Raw genomic sequence first — 17,497 nt, forward strand, 5'->3', positions numbered from 1 at the left:
TATTTCAAAAAGCGACGTTAATCGATTTGGCCTGTGAACGGCTCATATATTATATTACGAAAATCTTTGCTGGTATTAAAACTTTCCAAGGAACAAATTGAAATTATTCGTTAACTATTAAGTTTACGGCTAATAAAGGTCAGTTTTATAATAAAACTTTATAAATAAAACTTTAATTTGCAAATATCTCGAAAATTACTGACTAGTTGCTCCTATAATGGGGTATGTTTGTATTCAGGGGAACGAGATCTATAACTCTGTAAAGTCTCAACTAAATTTGTGACGCGAAGGCGCTTTGCATTCTCCTTGTTAGTCTGCTAGACCCAAAAAATTTCTCGATCCAATCGTGGTCATTCATCATTTAAAGAGTGGCAACAGGGGGGAAATGATTCTTGTGCGATTACTTAAAGGAAAGTTGATTATAGGGGTGTGCGGGTACCCGAAGTGACAGTCGGGTCGGGGTCATGAAAGTTTATAAACTTCGGGTACCCGATGGTGTTTTCGAGTTATTTAAATCGAAATATCTCGTGAACTACTAACTTTTCGACATACATAGGTTAGTACTTTTTTATAACGAATGTCCAGCTGCATCGATTGATCTATTAAAAAATACCTCATTCCATTTTAAAAAATGTCGATGATCTTGAAATCTTGTAAAAAATTTACCTTGAAAATTTGTTCCCTTACACCGTTAGATGTGGCCCTTCAAACAGTGTAACTTTGTCCGAAGAAGTTTCTTTGTACAACGAAAAGTAACGGAGATACTTAGGTGTTTTGTTTCTTCGGACTCACCCTGCCGTCCTCACCCTGGAGTCCGAAGAGAAACAGAACACCTAAATATCTCCGTTACTTTTCGTTGTACAAGATTTCAAGATCATCGACATTTTTTTAAATGGAATGAGGTATTTTTTAATAGATCAATCGATGCAGCTGGACATTCTTTATAAAAAAGTACTAACCTATGTATGTCGAAAAGTTAGTAGTTCAAGAGATATTTCGATTTAAATAACTCGAAAACACCATCGGGTACCCGAATTTTATAAACTTTCGGGATCCCGACCCGACCCGACCCGACCCGACTGCCATTTCGGGTACCCGAAATTGCGGGTACCCAAAGTTTATAAACTTTTGGGATCCCGACCCGAACCCGAACAAATTTCTCGACCCGACCCGAACCCGTAATTTCGGGACCCGCACACTATTGATTACTCAATAGGTTCGTCAGAGTTCACAAAAGAAAATTAGTTAAATCAGTGATTTTTTCGATCGAAAATCGTATTCTCAAATTGTTCATTTTCAAAGGCGGTAGTTCAAATGGTTAAAAATTAAAAATTGAACTGGATAGGGTGCGGTACAATAAAAACGTAGTCATTGAAAGCGTCGACGAAATTCGCATTATCCAGTTACACCGGTCTAACGTTGGTAATCCATCAAGCTGTGTGAAAAAGATTGTCGGATCTGGCAGCACGCGACGCACCGCCTGCATCGATCCCGTTGGATCGGGATCGAAGTTGCAGTCGATCCGATCCGTGGGGATCGACGCCACGGTGCGGCACCGTGTGCGACGACGTGCGGTTGGTTAACGACCAAGCCGGTCCCCGAAAACAGAAAGCCTATTAATAGAAGCAAGCATTGAGGGCAAACGAACCTTCAATCTGCCGGCTTCGAGTTTGATCAGGCAGTAATCCGTCTTGCCGGCGGCCAGCAGCAGCATAGCGTCCGCGAGATGAGTTCGGAACCGGAAGCTGATATCGGTTGCACCCTTGGCTTCTTGGACCGGGAGATGAATGTAGCTCGCCCCATAGAACGACACTGCAATAAATTTGAAAAATTTATTGTTCCTTCCTTGCTGCTCCTCTCCTTCTCATCTCTCGCACTCCCTCTCTCTCCCTCTCTCTCTCTCTCTTTCTCTCTTTCTCGTTCCAGGGTCATCGACGCGTGAAATACAGGTTCGCCCGTCGTCCCTTTGAAGCGCGTCGCGTCGCCCGACCGCGTGTAAAGTAACGAGACCTTTTGCCGCACCCACTTTTAAAACGAGAGAGAGTAATCGCGAGGTTTTAAGGCGGACGCAGATCCTTTAAATAACGAGCGACCGGATGGGATTAAAGTTATCCCGATCAGTCTTCGCAAATGCGCCCGAAGATAATGACCAACGGAACCCATCACGGCTACCCGATACAGTAGAACTTTCGAAATTTTCGTATGCGACTCAATCCTCCATTCGGGTAAACTTCACTGTACCGGACTCAAAATTTGTGCCTTACTCCAATAAATTATGAGGTATTTGGTATGTAATATAGTAGATTTGTACGCGGTGAACCTGCAGATCAAAGTTTTGATCCTGTAGGATCAATGGTTCAGGAGTTATGCTTGCTTAAAGTTGAGCAAATATCCAGTGTTTTTGACAGGGAAGGGCGCCGCCATATTGGTTTGTCGTGAAGACCACGAGCCGCTTACCTTGCCCCCCCCCGACCTAATCACCAAGCAACTCGCTAAGTGGTGCGCGACCATCACTACAAACCAATATGGCGGCGTCCTTGCTGTCAAAAACAATACAGATTGCTCAACTTTAAGCAATTATAACTCCTGAACCATTGATCCTACAGGATCGAAACTTCGATCTTCAGCCGTCCCGGGTACAAATACATCATAATTTATAGGAGAAAGGCACCAATTTTGGGTCAATTCAATTGCTCACAATTTTTTAAAAATGTCACTATCCTACACTCTCTATTTTCCGAGATATTTCACGAAATGTTTTCAACTCTTTGGGGGCGTCGTACATTTTTATAACTATGTACTTTTCTCATAAAAAAATCACCTTTGTTAGTTACAGAGTTTAATGAATAAATTCTTTCTCGATTTGTACAGAAAATAGTACTAAATTACTTCGTTACTAGTAGATTACTAGTACCAATTAGTTCGTAGCCTATCATGAATTTATTGATCGTTCACATCGAACAGGAATTTTCACCACTTTCTGTGGATTCGGATCCCTCTCTAAGTATTGAAGTAATGGAGACTTCAGATACACCATCACTCCGGATAATCGAAGTCCCACTTAAAAATTCAGCGTAACGAGCGCATTGAAATTCTTATGGAACCCTTCGAGGGCCCTCTAGTATCTTTCACGCCAACCCAGGAAGATATCCTTAAGGTCCTATCGATTCTCCCAGCACTCTCAGCAACCGAAGTCCTCGTCCTATCAAAAAATCTGCACCAGTTCTCCGGGAAAGGATCCCGACGGTTCTGAACAGCTTTTTGCATTTTCGTTACTGTCTTTACGAACCTCCTCGTTTAATTTCAAAGTATTGTAAATAGACTCGAAATATTACCAGCTTCGTCGGTCTCCTCGGCTATCTCTCGTATACTTTCGAAACTGTTCGCGAAACTTTGAACGCGTTTCCGCCGGGAACGAGATTTTTGTAATTGGACGACATGATATCTCAAAAAGCAATCATCCAATTTACTTAAAACTTCCTTGCAGATAGCCTCGCGGGATGTCTATTTATCGTTTGAATGCGTATTCGCAAGATTGCGATTTGAAAAACGCGTGGCAATCTTTTTTTTTTGCAATCGGCGCTCCAATTATTTCTGCCGCGTAGGAAAAACGTTTGCTACGAAATTCGCGCAGTTTCGCCGACTGTGCCGGCGATAATTCTGTAAAACTGTGATACAACATAGTAGTTTCGGGAACCGAATGCTGTATTTCATTTGCCAGGGCACAATACAGTAAGTTTTCGACGATATTTATGCCTCTCGGCTGCACAGCGTTGTATTTCTGCCGTTTTTGAAGTGTCCACCACTAGTCACGGCCAGGTGGCAACGAAAAATTCTCAGTTTTCTGGCTGCGAAAGCCGCCGGTGAAAAAACACTGTTTGAAAACGGCGTGCTTAACGTGCTGGCCGTTTCTAGCCCTTTTCAAACCTTTAACACCGTGAAAATAGTTTGAGAATTGTCTCTCAATTACGATGGAGTCTGTTTCGCAAAGAGTTTCAGCAAATTTACACGAAAATGAACATTTTCCCAATCGGATTGAAAAAAAAAGATTAAACCGACTTCGTAAAAACGCACTAAAAGAATGTACTAAAATGTACGAAATAATTTCCATTTAATGTAAGCCAATACATACGTACTTAAATGTTTAAAAAATGTTTGTTTTTGTCATTTTTTTTAGAGATATCAAGGTCACCTTCATTATTTTCAATGGAACAACCCTTTCTTAAACATCTACAATGATAGTCCCTTTTATTACGTTTTTAGTGACTATAATTACTCAAGGTCATCCAATGTCACGGTCAAAAACAAAAATTGTTTTGTTATCGTACGAGCCCCATTTTACCATTTAACTTTGTCCTAAGACGTTTGACGTATCTTTAAAAACGACAAAGATATTCAATGTGGTCAAGTTAGCCGGGACACCCTGTACATGAAATTTTGTGTGTGTACAACGGTGCCTTATCATTTTGTCCACCAGTGTAAATCTAAATCTCACGTTCAGTCTGCTTGAGACTGAACAACTATCATTAATCGAACTACATATTATAATGAGAGGCGTAATTGAACAGTAACAGTACCGTTTATCATCCAATTAATACCTACCGCAATGCTCGTTTTTAAATTAGCTATTGCGGTGGCTGGTGACAGACAAGTAGTTTCCCAACAGCGTGATATCACGTAACGGGGATTAATTAATTTTCTCGACTACGGTGTTTAATAACAATTCCGCGCAGCCGATGATCATTTTCGCGATCCTAATTTAATGTCCACGTAACCACAGGAACGTCTGGAGCATCGGCGCGGCGTCTTACGTTAACGCGCGCGACAGAAAACAGGTAATTTCGCGATACCTGAGGGCTGGCAGAGTACCTCGAGATGAATTTCACTGCTGTTCCGCGTAACAAGGCGAAGGGCTTTGATAAACGAGCCGCGTTAACCGCAAAGGACGGACGCCTGTATCCAGAAATGAATCCTACGTGTCTCTATAACGTAGAGAAGCAAGCAAGAGAGAGAGAGAGAGAGAGAGAGAGAGAGAGCTCGTCTCCTTATTTGTTTACCGTGACCGACCTCTCGCAGACTCTCGCGCAATTTTTTCTCGCGATTTTCCTTGCCTTAGTCCAGTTAACGAAAAGTTGTAGAGGTAAATGGAAGGAACACATTTTTTAACTTCGGTTCTTTCTTTGGACTAGCTAGGAGGTAAACATACTAAAAGTCCCCACTCCTAGGAGGTGAGCGGGGTACCGGGGGGCACGTAAAAGGTCCCCAAATTTTTCGGTTTTCCACTTATATCTCGGAAAATATGTGTCCTAGCTATAAGACTATTCTATACAAAATTAAAGCTGACAAAATGTGCTACAAGATTGATTCCATTCAGTTTTTCGCTATCTCGCATAGTTTCTGAGATATCCGCGCTCAAAGTTCGCTAATTGTGCTGCAGAGTTAGCAAGTCTTTGAGCGCGGATATCTCGGAAACTATGTATCCTAGCGATAAGACCAATCTTTACAAAATTAAAACTGACAAAATGTGCCAAGAGATTGATTCCATGCAGTTTTTCGCTATCTCGCATAGTTTCTGAGATATCCGCGCTCAAAGTTCACTAATTGTGCTGCAGAGTTAGCAAGTCTTTGAGCGCGGATATCTCGGAAACTATGTATCCTAGCGATAAGACTATTGTATACAAAATTAAAGCTGACAAAATGTGCTACAAGATTGATTGCATTCAGTTTTTCGCTATCTCGCATACTTTCTGAGATATCCGCGCTCAAAGTTCACTAATTGTGCTGAAGAGTTAGCTAGTTTTTGAGCGCGGATATCTCCGAAACTGTGTCCTAGCGATAAGAGTATTGTATTCAAAATTAAAGCTGACAAAATGTGCCACAAGATTGACTGTATTCAGTATTTCGCTATCTCGCATAGTTTCTGAGATATCCACGCTCAAAGTTTACAAATTGCCTTATTTCACTAGCTAACTCTTCAGCACAATTAGTAAACTTTCAGCGCGGATATCGAGGAAACTGTGCGTTCTAGCGATAAGACCAATCTTTACAAAATTAAAACTGACAAAATGTGCCAAAAGATTGATTCCATGCAGTTTTTCGCTATCTCGCATAGTTTCCGAGATATCCGCGCTCAAAGTTTACTAATTGTGCTGAAGAGTTAGCAAGTCTTTGAGCGCGGATATCTCGGAAACTATGCGAGATAGCGAAAAACTGAATGGAATCAATCTTGTGGCACATTTTGTCAGCTTTAATTTTGTATATGATAGTCTTATCGCTAGCACACATAGTTTCCGAGATATAAGCGGAAAACCGAAAAAGTGGACCTTCTACGTACCCCCCTGTGTGTTGTGTGCTTGTGTACCCCGTTCACCTCCAAGGAGTACGGACTTTTAGTATGTTTACCTCCTAGCTAGTCCAAACAAAGTCCCAAAGTTAAATATTGTGTTCCTTCCATTTTCCTCTAAACCCCCCTCGTGAGCATTCATTGACTGGACTACCTCTAATGAACGCGCTGTGCGCACGAAATTACACACGACAGTTCCAGCCGGTCCTCTACGAGGCCATCAAACATTCCTCCGTTGTTAACGTACCGCGGTATTGTCAAATCAACCAGCCCGCCTTTGTAATTTACAACACGCGTCTCGGCGGTCTCTGCGAAATATCGACCGTCCGAAAAAAGGAACAATTCTAAACAGCCCGTGGCACGGAAAGCTCGCTTCGAACGGGGGAACTTATTTTCACGGAAAAGTTCACTTGCTGCCTAGAGGATTCCGTAGAATCCAAGCGATTTATTCAACTGTTCTCTCATTTTTTACTTGAGACAGATCGTCATCCAATTCCGAAAAAAACAGTTGCGCACAAGAGAATGATTCGCATTTTAAATCAGCTTCAAATCAGCTTTAAATCATGTTTCATTCATCGACTGTGGATTTTACGAATTCGTGACAGAAATGAGTGGGTGCAATTGGAACAGTGGACGAATTAGAAGAATTTCGGAATGTTAAACTGTCAGCTTACTGAAGTCAATCAAATACGAATGAGACCCCTATAGTCTGCAATTAATGGAAACCATTTTTAGTTTTAATAAAGATCCTATTTATCATGTTACATTGTCAAAAAATACGAAAATAATATTTCAAAATATTTTTAATAATATTAAAAAATAAATTAATATATATATTTTATATATTAAATATTCTATATTAAATATTTTAATATAATATATTAAAATAGTAGCTGTACGCGGCCACGCGTTGCTGTGGCACGCGATTTTATTATATGTATACCATTTTTACCATATTTTACCGTTTTGACCATATTTCTGCATCTAACTTCTGTCACTGACAAATGATAGTGAACCAAGCACAAGTGGTGCTGTAAAAAAACAGAAGATTTGGGAAAGAAAGTATAACGAAGACTATATTCGGATATGGATTTTCGTGTTGTGATAATGAGACGCCATCTAAACCAGAATGCATCATTTGCGATGGTACCCAGTAAACTACATCGTCACCTAAATTCAAATGACGACCGAACATCGAATTACAAGGGTTTTATGGTAAAAATTGTCGAGAAGAAATGACAAATGGTTGGTATTTAAAAAACTGTGTACACCAACAAAAATCGACGAAAGCTGTCCGGGCCAGCTGACGATTTAATCCGATTGGAGCAGCCGTTAAAAATCGCGTAATACGTTCACGTTCGAGAGCGGCGATTGGCCGACTAGGTGAATGGCGTGGGCGTTAATGTCTCCCACGCAGATTCCAGGAACGGTGTTCCTGAACGAGGATCCTCCCGAAGTGAGATAGCCGGAGAAAAAGAGGATTGTTCGCGCCTAATGACCCGCGCGGTTGTTCCACGTACCCGAACGCGTTCTTAGATCATTTACACGCCGCTGGGAAATAAACTCCGAGGCGAAGTTTGCTGGTCTCGCAGCACGAAGAAGCTTCTCGAGCGTGTTCCGATTTCTCGGTAAGAGGTGTCTGATGGGAGATCTCTCCTTCACCGGTCGTTTAAAGGAGTTGAAGTCGCTCATTCATCGGTCTCGCATGGGCCTTTCAATCGCCTTCTTCTACGCGATTCGTTTTTACCACCGATCTCCTCTTTCCCGGCCGCGTTCCAACCAGCCACCGATGCAACCAATGCACTCGTTTCGCCGAGATGCACCCGCTAATGAGAGATATTGTGATTCCCCGACGATCGGTAATGTTACTTTGACAAGCTGCGCTATTCAGTGATAAGAATCCTGCTGAATCTTTTACAGGGTGTATAAAAATTAATGGTCGTCCATCCAAGAGGTATAGTAATGTCCCATTCGGGTGTACTTCCGAAAGCGACAACTTGATTAGAGAAGAAAGTCCCTAAAAGGATTTTTGGCGACAAGACCTCGTTTCTCCCCCAGCCCCCTTCAAAGTTTTGACAGTTCTTACTAAATATTTTCGAAGATATTGATTTTAGAGAAAAAAGTTTCAAACAAAAAATGATGCTCATAAAAAGCTCTGCAAAAAAGGTTATATACATTTTTTACGTAAACCTATTATTTTGACTGTCAAAACCTCGTTTGCCTCCAGCTCCCTGCAAAGTTTTGACAGTTCTTACTTAATATTTTCGAAAATATTGATTTTACAGAAAAAAGTTTCAAACATAAAATGAAGCTCATAAAAAGCTCTACAAAAAAGGTTATATACATTTTTTACGTAAACCTATTATTTTGATCGTCAAAGCCTCGTTTCTCTTCCAGCCCCCTTCAAAGTTTTGACAGTTCTTACTTAATATTTTCGAAAATATTGATTTTACAGAAAAAAGTTTCAAACAAAAAATGATGCTCATAAAAAGCTCTGCAAAAAAGGTTATATACATTTTTTACGTAAACCTATTATTTTGACTGTCAAAACCTCGTTTGCCTCCAGCTCCCTGCAAAGTTTTGACAGTTCTTACTTATTATTTTCGAAAATATTGATTTTACAGAAAAAAGTTTCAAACATAAAATGAAGCTCATAAAAAGCTCTACAAAAAAGGTTATATACATTTTTTACGTAAACCTATTATCTTGACTGTCAAAGCCTCGTTTGCCCCCCAGCTCCCTTCAAAGTTTTGACAGTTCTTACTAAATATTTTCGAAAATATTGATTTTAGAGAAAAAAGTTTCAAACAAAAAATGAAGCTCATAAGAAGCTCTACAAAAAAGGTTATATATGTTTTTTACGTAAACCTAGTATTTTGGCTGTTATGACCCGAAATAACTCGGCGGGGATCAAATTAACTCTGTCGAACATTTTTTTTAAATTTATGTTTGGGATACCTCCGAATTTTTTATACTCTGGATTCTTACGTATGTTGACGTGCTGATTACGTCAAAAGTAAAAACGTAAAAAGTTGTTTTCATATATTTTGTTTTGTGTACATACAACGAGAAAGAAAAGTTTCCATAGAAATATAAAATCGCCCGGCGGGAAGCACAATTTAACGTGGCGGATGCGGCCCGCGAGCCGCGTGTTGGCCAGGCGAGTTCTACGGTCTCATTATCAATGCAGTGACCGTAGACGTGGAAAGCGAATTTTCTACTTGCACTAGGAACTAATTAACGAAGAAGTTCTAATCCTTGCAATCCCGAAGAAAATACCTCTAGGATTTTAGAAAACGTCCGTTGAATTTTTTTCGGTTCACCGTGCCCTCGCGTCGGCTTTTTAGAGTTGCAAACGGCGAGTTCGCCGATGCGACTGCAGCCCCAGAAGGCATGAACGCAAATCACGGCAGCGAGTGGATAATTGTAAGCGCGAATAATAAGCGTAAAGAACGAGATTTCTTCGCGTTGCACAACTGCTGTCATCAGGATCGTCGTTTGTCCCGGCGATTCTGTTCGCCGAGACGCGGTCAAATGTTTCCCTCTCGGCGGATTGAGAAACTTGGGAAAAAGTATGACTACACCGTGGAAACTAATCACAGGATTCCAAGTCGGCCGTAACAGGGAACTGCAGTGTCCATGGTGTGGAGCCGGAGGGAAGAAACCTCCTCGGCTACTTCGTTCCGACGACTTAACCTGGAACTTAACTTTCTGTCCGTACGTGATTCGCGTGCTGATGGAACCAAACCCGACGATTCTTTCTCGAGACGAATGTGAGCAATCGATCGCGCCTGGGAAGAAGCGTGGGGGCTCATCATACGTTCGATGATGTGTGCGACACGTGCGTGATGTGCTATCCAAATGTTTTCGCCAGGAACCATAACTGTTATAACCAAGAAGAGAAAACGTCATAGAATAACAAGTATTTCATCGACTAATGACTGAATTATTTAAGCTAAAATAGCTGAATTTGAAATATGTTGTATCTTTTGGGTCACTGAACAAATGTATGTCAGGCGAAATGTCAAAACATGGACAGTTTCGTTGTTTCAGCCCTTCAAAAGCCTGAGGTCAGACCAACAAAGATATCACTTTCGGATCAATGCGGTTAAAATTATAAGGGAACAATACGAATTTTTAGTGAACAAAGCCGACACGAACTTACTGGATGACCTAATAGTATTAAAGTATAGACTTGAATAAGTATCCTAGAATTTTTTCCCATTTTTTGGAAGCCGAAAACAGTGGAGAAAGTAGCTCTGGTGGACAGTTTTGATGATCTCATAAAAATTAAACCGAGGTGCACAGATTAATCCGTAGCCCTCATAATTAGTCATTGGAACTTTGTTTTAAATTGAAATGTACTATTGGCTCCACGAATCATCTTTCCGAGGGTTGAAGAGGTGTTGGAGAAGATTTTGTGGAAGACTAAAAACCATTGCAGACTGGTTGGACATTTGGACGCGGAACTTTTATCTTGTAACGAGCCGAGGTTCAGACAGCGATGCGGGAACCGAGGGGAGTTTGGATTTAGAGATTTTTGGGTCTAGGTAGGAAGGGTACACGTAGAACTGGCCAATTTCTATTTCAGCACTGGGTCGCCTCGTGTGTGGAATATGGAAGAGTGGACTAGCCAATGTCTATTTCCCCATCGGGTCACCAGTATAGAGGTCACGGACCTAAGGACTGAGCGTAAAGTAGATTTATGGGAGAGAGGGGGTGTCTCGCAAGCGGGGAGGGATGGTTGACTGCGACCATCTTTGATGGCAGCACTGTGGTGCGCTCTATAGGTGACTTTAAATAATAGTGTAGCGTCTGTCCTCGTCTGTGTTAGATCTGTGACTACATCTCTAGCATGGTACAGAACCTATATCACCTTTAGCAGGAAACAGAAACCACTTTATTGTTGTTAAATCTGTGGCATGGATCAGAACTAGCTTCGACCACCGACCAGACACTATTATTTAATAGTTAATATCATTTAATAGACGCGCGGGGGCGGGAGAAGTCGGGTTATTCCGCGTGTATTCTACAGACCAGGTGCTACAGCCGCTACTAGAGCGCACCACAGTGCTGCCATCCAAGATGGCCGACAAGTTGATACCCCTTCCGTCTTTCGGTACACCCCCCCCCCCCCGCCCTGGGTTATGCACTGTCCTTAGGTCCATGATAGAGGTACACGTAGGACTAGTCGGGGTCTATTTCACCACCGGGTCGCCATTGTGAGTGTACACAAGGACTAGCCACTGTCTATTTCACCACCGGATCGCCACTGTGGGGGTAGACGAGGACTAGCCAATGTCTATTTCACCACCGGGTCGCCTCGTGTCGAACATAGAAGTGGCCTAGCCGGTGTCTATTTCACCACCGGGTCGCCACTGTGGGGGTACACGAGGACTAGCCAATGTCTTTTCACCACCGGGTCTCCACTATAGGGGTACACGAGGACTAGCCAATGTCTATTTCACCACCGGATTGCCACTGTGGGGGTACACGAGGACTAGCCAATGTCTTTTCACCACCGGGTCGCCTCGTGTCGAACATAGAAGTGGGCTAGCCGGTGTCTATTTCACCACCGGGTCGCCACTGTGGGGGTACACGAGGACTAGCCAATGTCTTTTCACCACCGGATTGCCACTGTGGGGGTACACGAGGACTAGCCAATGTCTTTTCACCACCGGGTCTCCACTATGGGGGTACACGAGGACTAGCCAATGTTTATTTCACCACTGGATCGCCACTGTGGGGTACACGAGGGCTAGCCAATGTCTTTTCACCACCGGGTCTCCACTATAGGGGTACACGAGGACTAGCCGGTGTCTATTTCACCACCGGGTCGCCACTGTGGGGGTACACGAGGACTAGCCAATGTCTTTTCACCACCGGGTCTCCACTATAGGGGTACACGAGGACTAGCCAATGTCTATTTCACCACCGGATTGCCACTGTGGGGGTACACGAGGACTAGCCAATGTCTTTTCACCACCGGGTCGCCTCGTGTCGAACATAGAAGTGGGCTAGCCGGTGTCTATTTCACCACCGGGTCGCCACTGTGGGGGTACACGAGGACTAGCCAATGTCTTTTCACCACCGGATTGCCACTGTGGGGGTACACGAGGACTAGCCAATGTGTTTTCACCACCGGGTCTCCACTATGGGGGTACACGAGGACTAGCCAATGTTTATTTCACCACTGGATCGCCACTGTGGGGTACACGAGGGCTAGCCAATGTCTTTTCACCACCGGGTCTCCACTATAGGGGTACACGAGGACTAGCCGGTGTCTATTTCACCACCGGGTCGCCACTGTGGGGTACACGAGGACTAGCCAATGTCTTTTCACCACCGGATTGCCACTGTGGGGGTACACGAGGACTAGCCAATGTCTTTTCACCACCGGGTCTCCACTATGGGGGTACACGAGGACTAGCCAATGTTTATTTCACCACTGGATCGCCACTGTGGGGTACACGAGGGCTAGCCAATGTCTTTTCACCACCGGGTCTCCACTATAGGGGTACACGAGGACTAGCCAATGTCTATTTCACCACCGGATCACCACTGTGGGGTACACGAGGACTAGCCAATGTCTATCTCACCACCGGGTCGCCTCTCTAGAGCAGGGTTACCATATTCTACTCTCGCCAGGTCCCTTACCCTTCCGCCCCTCGCCCAGCTTGTCAGCTGGGTCCGCCTCACTCTTCCCACTAACACTGACGCGTACCGCTAACTTAGCTTGCTCCACGTGGTACGCGTCAGTGTTAGTGGGAAAAGTGAGACGGACCCAGCTGACAAGCTGGGCGAGGGGCGGAAGGGTAAGGGGCCTGGCGAGACTAGAATATGGCAACCCTGCTCTAGAGCAGGCGTGGGCACGGGTGGAGCCCCTCAAACGCCTGCTTCCCCCACCAAGCTTCTTTTCGCTGGCGCTCCTCGTGGCTCCGATGCACGAGGCCTGCGCACTGCTTGCGACAAGCGAAACGCGTCCTTCCTACATAGTAACGACGGATGCTGGTGGGGAACAGTGGGCGCTACGGTGGGGACTGTTTTGCCTCAATTGAGGCAAAATTGCCCATGCCTGCTCTAGAGGTACACGTAGGACTATCCGGTGTCCATCTCACCACCGGGTCGCCGCTATAGAGGTACACGTAGGACTAGCCGGTGTCTATTTCACCACCGGGTCGCCACTGTGTGGGTACACGAGGACTAGCCAATGTCTATTTCACCACCGGATCACCACTGTGGGGTACACGAGGACTAGCCAATGTCTATCTCACCACCGGGTCGCCTCTCTAGAGCAGGGTTACCATATTCTACTCTCGCCAGGTCCCTTACCCTTCCGCCCCTCGCCCAGCTTGTCAGCTGGGTCCGCCTCACTCTTCCCACTAACACTGACGCGTACCGCTAACTTAGCTTGCTCCACGTGGTACGCGTCAGTGTTAGTGGGAAGAGTGAGACGGACCCAGCTGACAAGCTGGGCGAGGGGCGGAAGGGTAAGGGGCCTGGCGAGACTAGAATATGGCAACCCTGCTCTAGAGCAGGCGTGGGCACGGGTGGAGCCCCTCAAACGCCTGCTTCCCCCACCAAGCTTCTTTTCGGTGGCGCTCCTCGTGGCTCCGATGCACGAGGCCTGCGCACTGCTTGCGACAAGCGAAACGCGTCCTTCCTACATAGTAACGACGGATGCTGGTGGGGGACAGTGGGCGCTACGGTGGGGACAGTTTTGCCTCAATTGAGGCAAAATTGCCCACGCCTGCTCTAGAGGTACACGTAGGACTATCCGGTGTCCATCTCACCACCGGGTCGCCGCTATAGAGGTACACGTAGGACTAGCCGGTGTCTATCTCACCACCGGGTCGCCACTGTAGGGGTACACGAGGTCTAGCCGACGTCTATTTCACCACCGGGTAGCCTCGAGGGAACAAAGGAAGGGACTAGCCGATGTCTATCTCACCACCGGGTCGCCACTATATAAGATAGGGTCGTGGTTCCGCTGTCTCGTAACTTATTGCTTTGAATAGAGACACCTCGAGCGGCAAAGGTGTATCTTCATAGGATACCGGCTACTGGAAAATCGAAAAGGAATATGCCTAATGGAAATGAACTCCGAATGGCTTAATACAAATAACATATTCTTGATAATAAATGATGGATACAAATGTTTAGTGTAATGTGTCGCGGACTCGCGGACTAAACGCTCTCAGTTTTGACGCACCGAGAAATGCGGGGGCGATCTACTACAGCAGGCATGCACAGCTCGTAGCTCTCAGAGCGTCTCATGAGCTGGCAAGCGGCTCCCGTGCGCTCTCGGAGCCGAGACCTAGCCCTGACGTATGGAAGGAGAACCCACTAAGTATGACTGTTGGTGGGGAGCACTGTTGCAGCTCCGACCCGGCTCATGAGCCGAGTTGAGAGCTCCCGCTCCCAAACCGTCCAGTTGTGCATACCTGTACTACAGAGTGCTCGACAAGGACTTTACCACCCGATCTTGCCCGAAGTGACTTTCGTGGTGGAGCAATACGTATCGCGCGTGTTCCCTTGAATCAACCCAACTAATAGGAGGGATCCATGCCCTTATATAGTACCCAAAATCGGGCCTAAGCGATGGTGGGGGCCACGTGCTACTTCCGATTAGAACTGAATTCTTAGAAATTATACATATAACTCGCTGCATCGCTTGCAAGAGCCCCAGTATGATCCGATTTTGAGTGAGCCCTTTGTTTTTAAATAGGCCCTCTGTTTCGACACATATCTCTGGAAGGGTCAAGAATCGCCAACGGTAGCGTATGCACACGTAACAATCTTATACAGGTGACTCGGCGAATATTTCATACGTCTGATCCACCATCGGAGGTGTTAAAATCTCAGGCTCGTTCATCTAACGTATACCGCGATGGGGGTCGCCGTGAGCAAACTTAATTAAGTATGGGCCAACTCGATAATTATTTTCGCTGTATATGTGTTCGCCGACTGGCCTTATCGCGTGCTGGAGGATACTCGAAGAATTTGCCAGCTCGCTGGGCGACGACGACAAAGTTCGGCTGCAAGTCTCCACGGGTAGTCGGTAAATCGGGACATCTGACGTCGGATCGTTAAGGAGGCCGTTTATCGGCGAGAGAGACGGGCGGCCAGATCTGGCCCGAGGCCGCCGAGCCGCGCCGCGTTTCAACCGTTTCGGTTCCCCATTATCTCGGTAATTAGCGACCGATGAACACTTCCGATAGCAGATTTTCAGCTGGTAATTGGATAAGAGAGCCGCGCGACACCGTTATTTCTAGGCCAGCTGCCGATAAACGCGAACCCGAGAAAATAATGAACGCCCCGGAAACGAAAGACACTGAATGCACCCCCGGGCCAGCTTATGGCTTTTCGGGATCAAACCGCGTCGACACGCTTCCACAGCAAAGCGCGTTTATTAGCAAAGCGCATAAGCAATTATTATAATCTCTATGCTAATTGAGTGATATCGTGACTCGACGCACGTAGAGAAGGCGTGTCACGGGTTTGTTGTACAGGGTGTTTTAAAATTATATGTCGTGACTACTCTAGCGTGATTCTCCATCTCTGGATCGGTGGAGATTTGTTAAAGGAAACATATCGCAAAACTGACCTTGACCTTGAATTTCAAGGTCAAATTTTTTTGTCATTGCTTCGTATAGTACTCAACAGGGGGAACCAAAGTCTGAAAGGAACCATTGGTCAAAAACGAACCGTTCGCTTGAAAATTAACGTATAATTGAGACGCGGTGTGATTGGGGTTCGGTGTGTTCGAAGCCACATTGAGATAAGCGGCGAGCGAAATATAAGACAATAACAGTTGAACAGCATTATTGGCGTATTTGGATTCCATTTAACTACAAAAGAAACGTATCAAGGAAACAGAACAACTTCAAAACTTATTTGAGCTTTAACGTCAATTTTCAAGCGAACGGTTCGTTTTTGACCCATGGTTCCTCTCAGACTTTTGTTCCCCTCTGATGAGTCATATACGACGCAATGATAAAAAATTTGACCTTGAAATACAAGATCAAGGTCAATTTCGCGGCGTTTTTTTAACAAATCTCCACCGATCCAGAGATGGAGAATCACGCTAGGGTAGTCACGACATACAGGGTGAGTCCGAAAGAACAGAACACCAAAATATCTCCGTTACTTTTCGTTGAACAAAAAAACTTCTTAGGACAAAGTTACACTGTTTAAAGGGCCACATGTAAAGGTGTAAGGGTAAAAAATTTTCAAGGTCATTTTTTTAACAAGATTTCAAGGTCATTGATATTTTTTTTAATGGAATGAGGTATTTTTAAATACATCAATCGATGCAGCTGGAGATTCGTTATAAAAAAGTACTAACCCATGTATGTCGAAAAGTTAGTAGTTCAGGAGATAATTCAATTTACATAACTCTAAAACACCATTATAGTTAGTACTAAGACGTTTGTGTTTACTTGCTAGTGCAAATTGAAGAGTTGAAATTGAAATTGAAAAATTGACGTTGAAAATGAAATTGAAATTGAAAAATTGAAATTGGAATTGAAGAGTTGAAATTGACGATTTGAAAAATGAAGTTGAAGGGTTGACATTGATATTAACGAAGTTGATATTAACGAAATGAAATTGAAAAATTGAAATTGAAATTGAAAAATTGAAATTGAAATTGAAAAATTGAAATTGAAATTGAAAAATTGAAATTGAAAAACTGAAATTGAAAAATTGAAAAATTGAAATTGAAAAATTGAAATTGAATAGTTGATATTGAAGTTGAAGTTGAAATGGAAAAATTGATGTTGAAATTGAAATTGAAGAGTTGAAATTAACTAATTGAAATTGCAAAAATTGACGTTGAAAAATTGACGTTGAAAATGAAATTGAAATTGAAAAATTGAAATTGGAATTGAAGAGTTGAAATTGACGATTTGAAATTGAAATTGGAATTGAAGAGTTGAAATTGACGATTTGAAATTGAAGTTGAAGGGTTGACATTGAAATTGAAGTTGATATTAACGAAATGAAATTGAAAAATTGAAATTGAAATTGAAAAATTGAAATTGAAATTGAAAAATTGGAATTGAAATTGAAAAATTGGAATTGAAATTGAAAAATTGAAATTGAAAAATTGAAATTGAAAAATTGAAATTGAAAAATTGAAATTGAATAGTT

The 17,497-nt window shown here is 43.7% G+C and overlaps 1 protein-coding gene across 2 annotated transcripts in view; it reads right to left on the minus strand.

The window, feature by feature from the left end:
• Kon (chondroitin sulfate proteoglycan 4-like protein) overlaps nucleotides 1–17,497 on the minus strand; it is a 322,078-nt gene that overhangs the window by 197,101 nt on the left and 107,480 nt on the right. For both annotated transcript variants that reach the window (XM_076443111.1, XM_076443112.1), the window contains exon 3: nucleotides 1,649–1,812. In XM_076443111.1, the coding sequence (XP_076299226.1) occupies nucleotides 1,649–1,812 (164 nt within the window). The remainder of the gene's footprint in view (nucleotides 1–1,648; nucleotides 1,813–17,497) is intronic.

The sequence above is a fragment of the Lasioglossum baleicum genome, chromosome 18 (genome assembly GCF_051020765.1).
Source record: "Lasioglossum baleicum chromosome 18, iyLasBale1, whole genome shotgun sequence".
Taxonomy (NCBI): Eukaryota; Metazoa; Arthropoda; class Insecta; order Hymenoptera; family Halictidae; genus Lasioglossum; species Lasioglossum baleicum.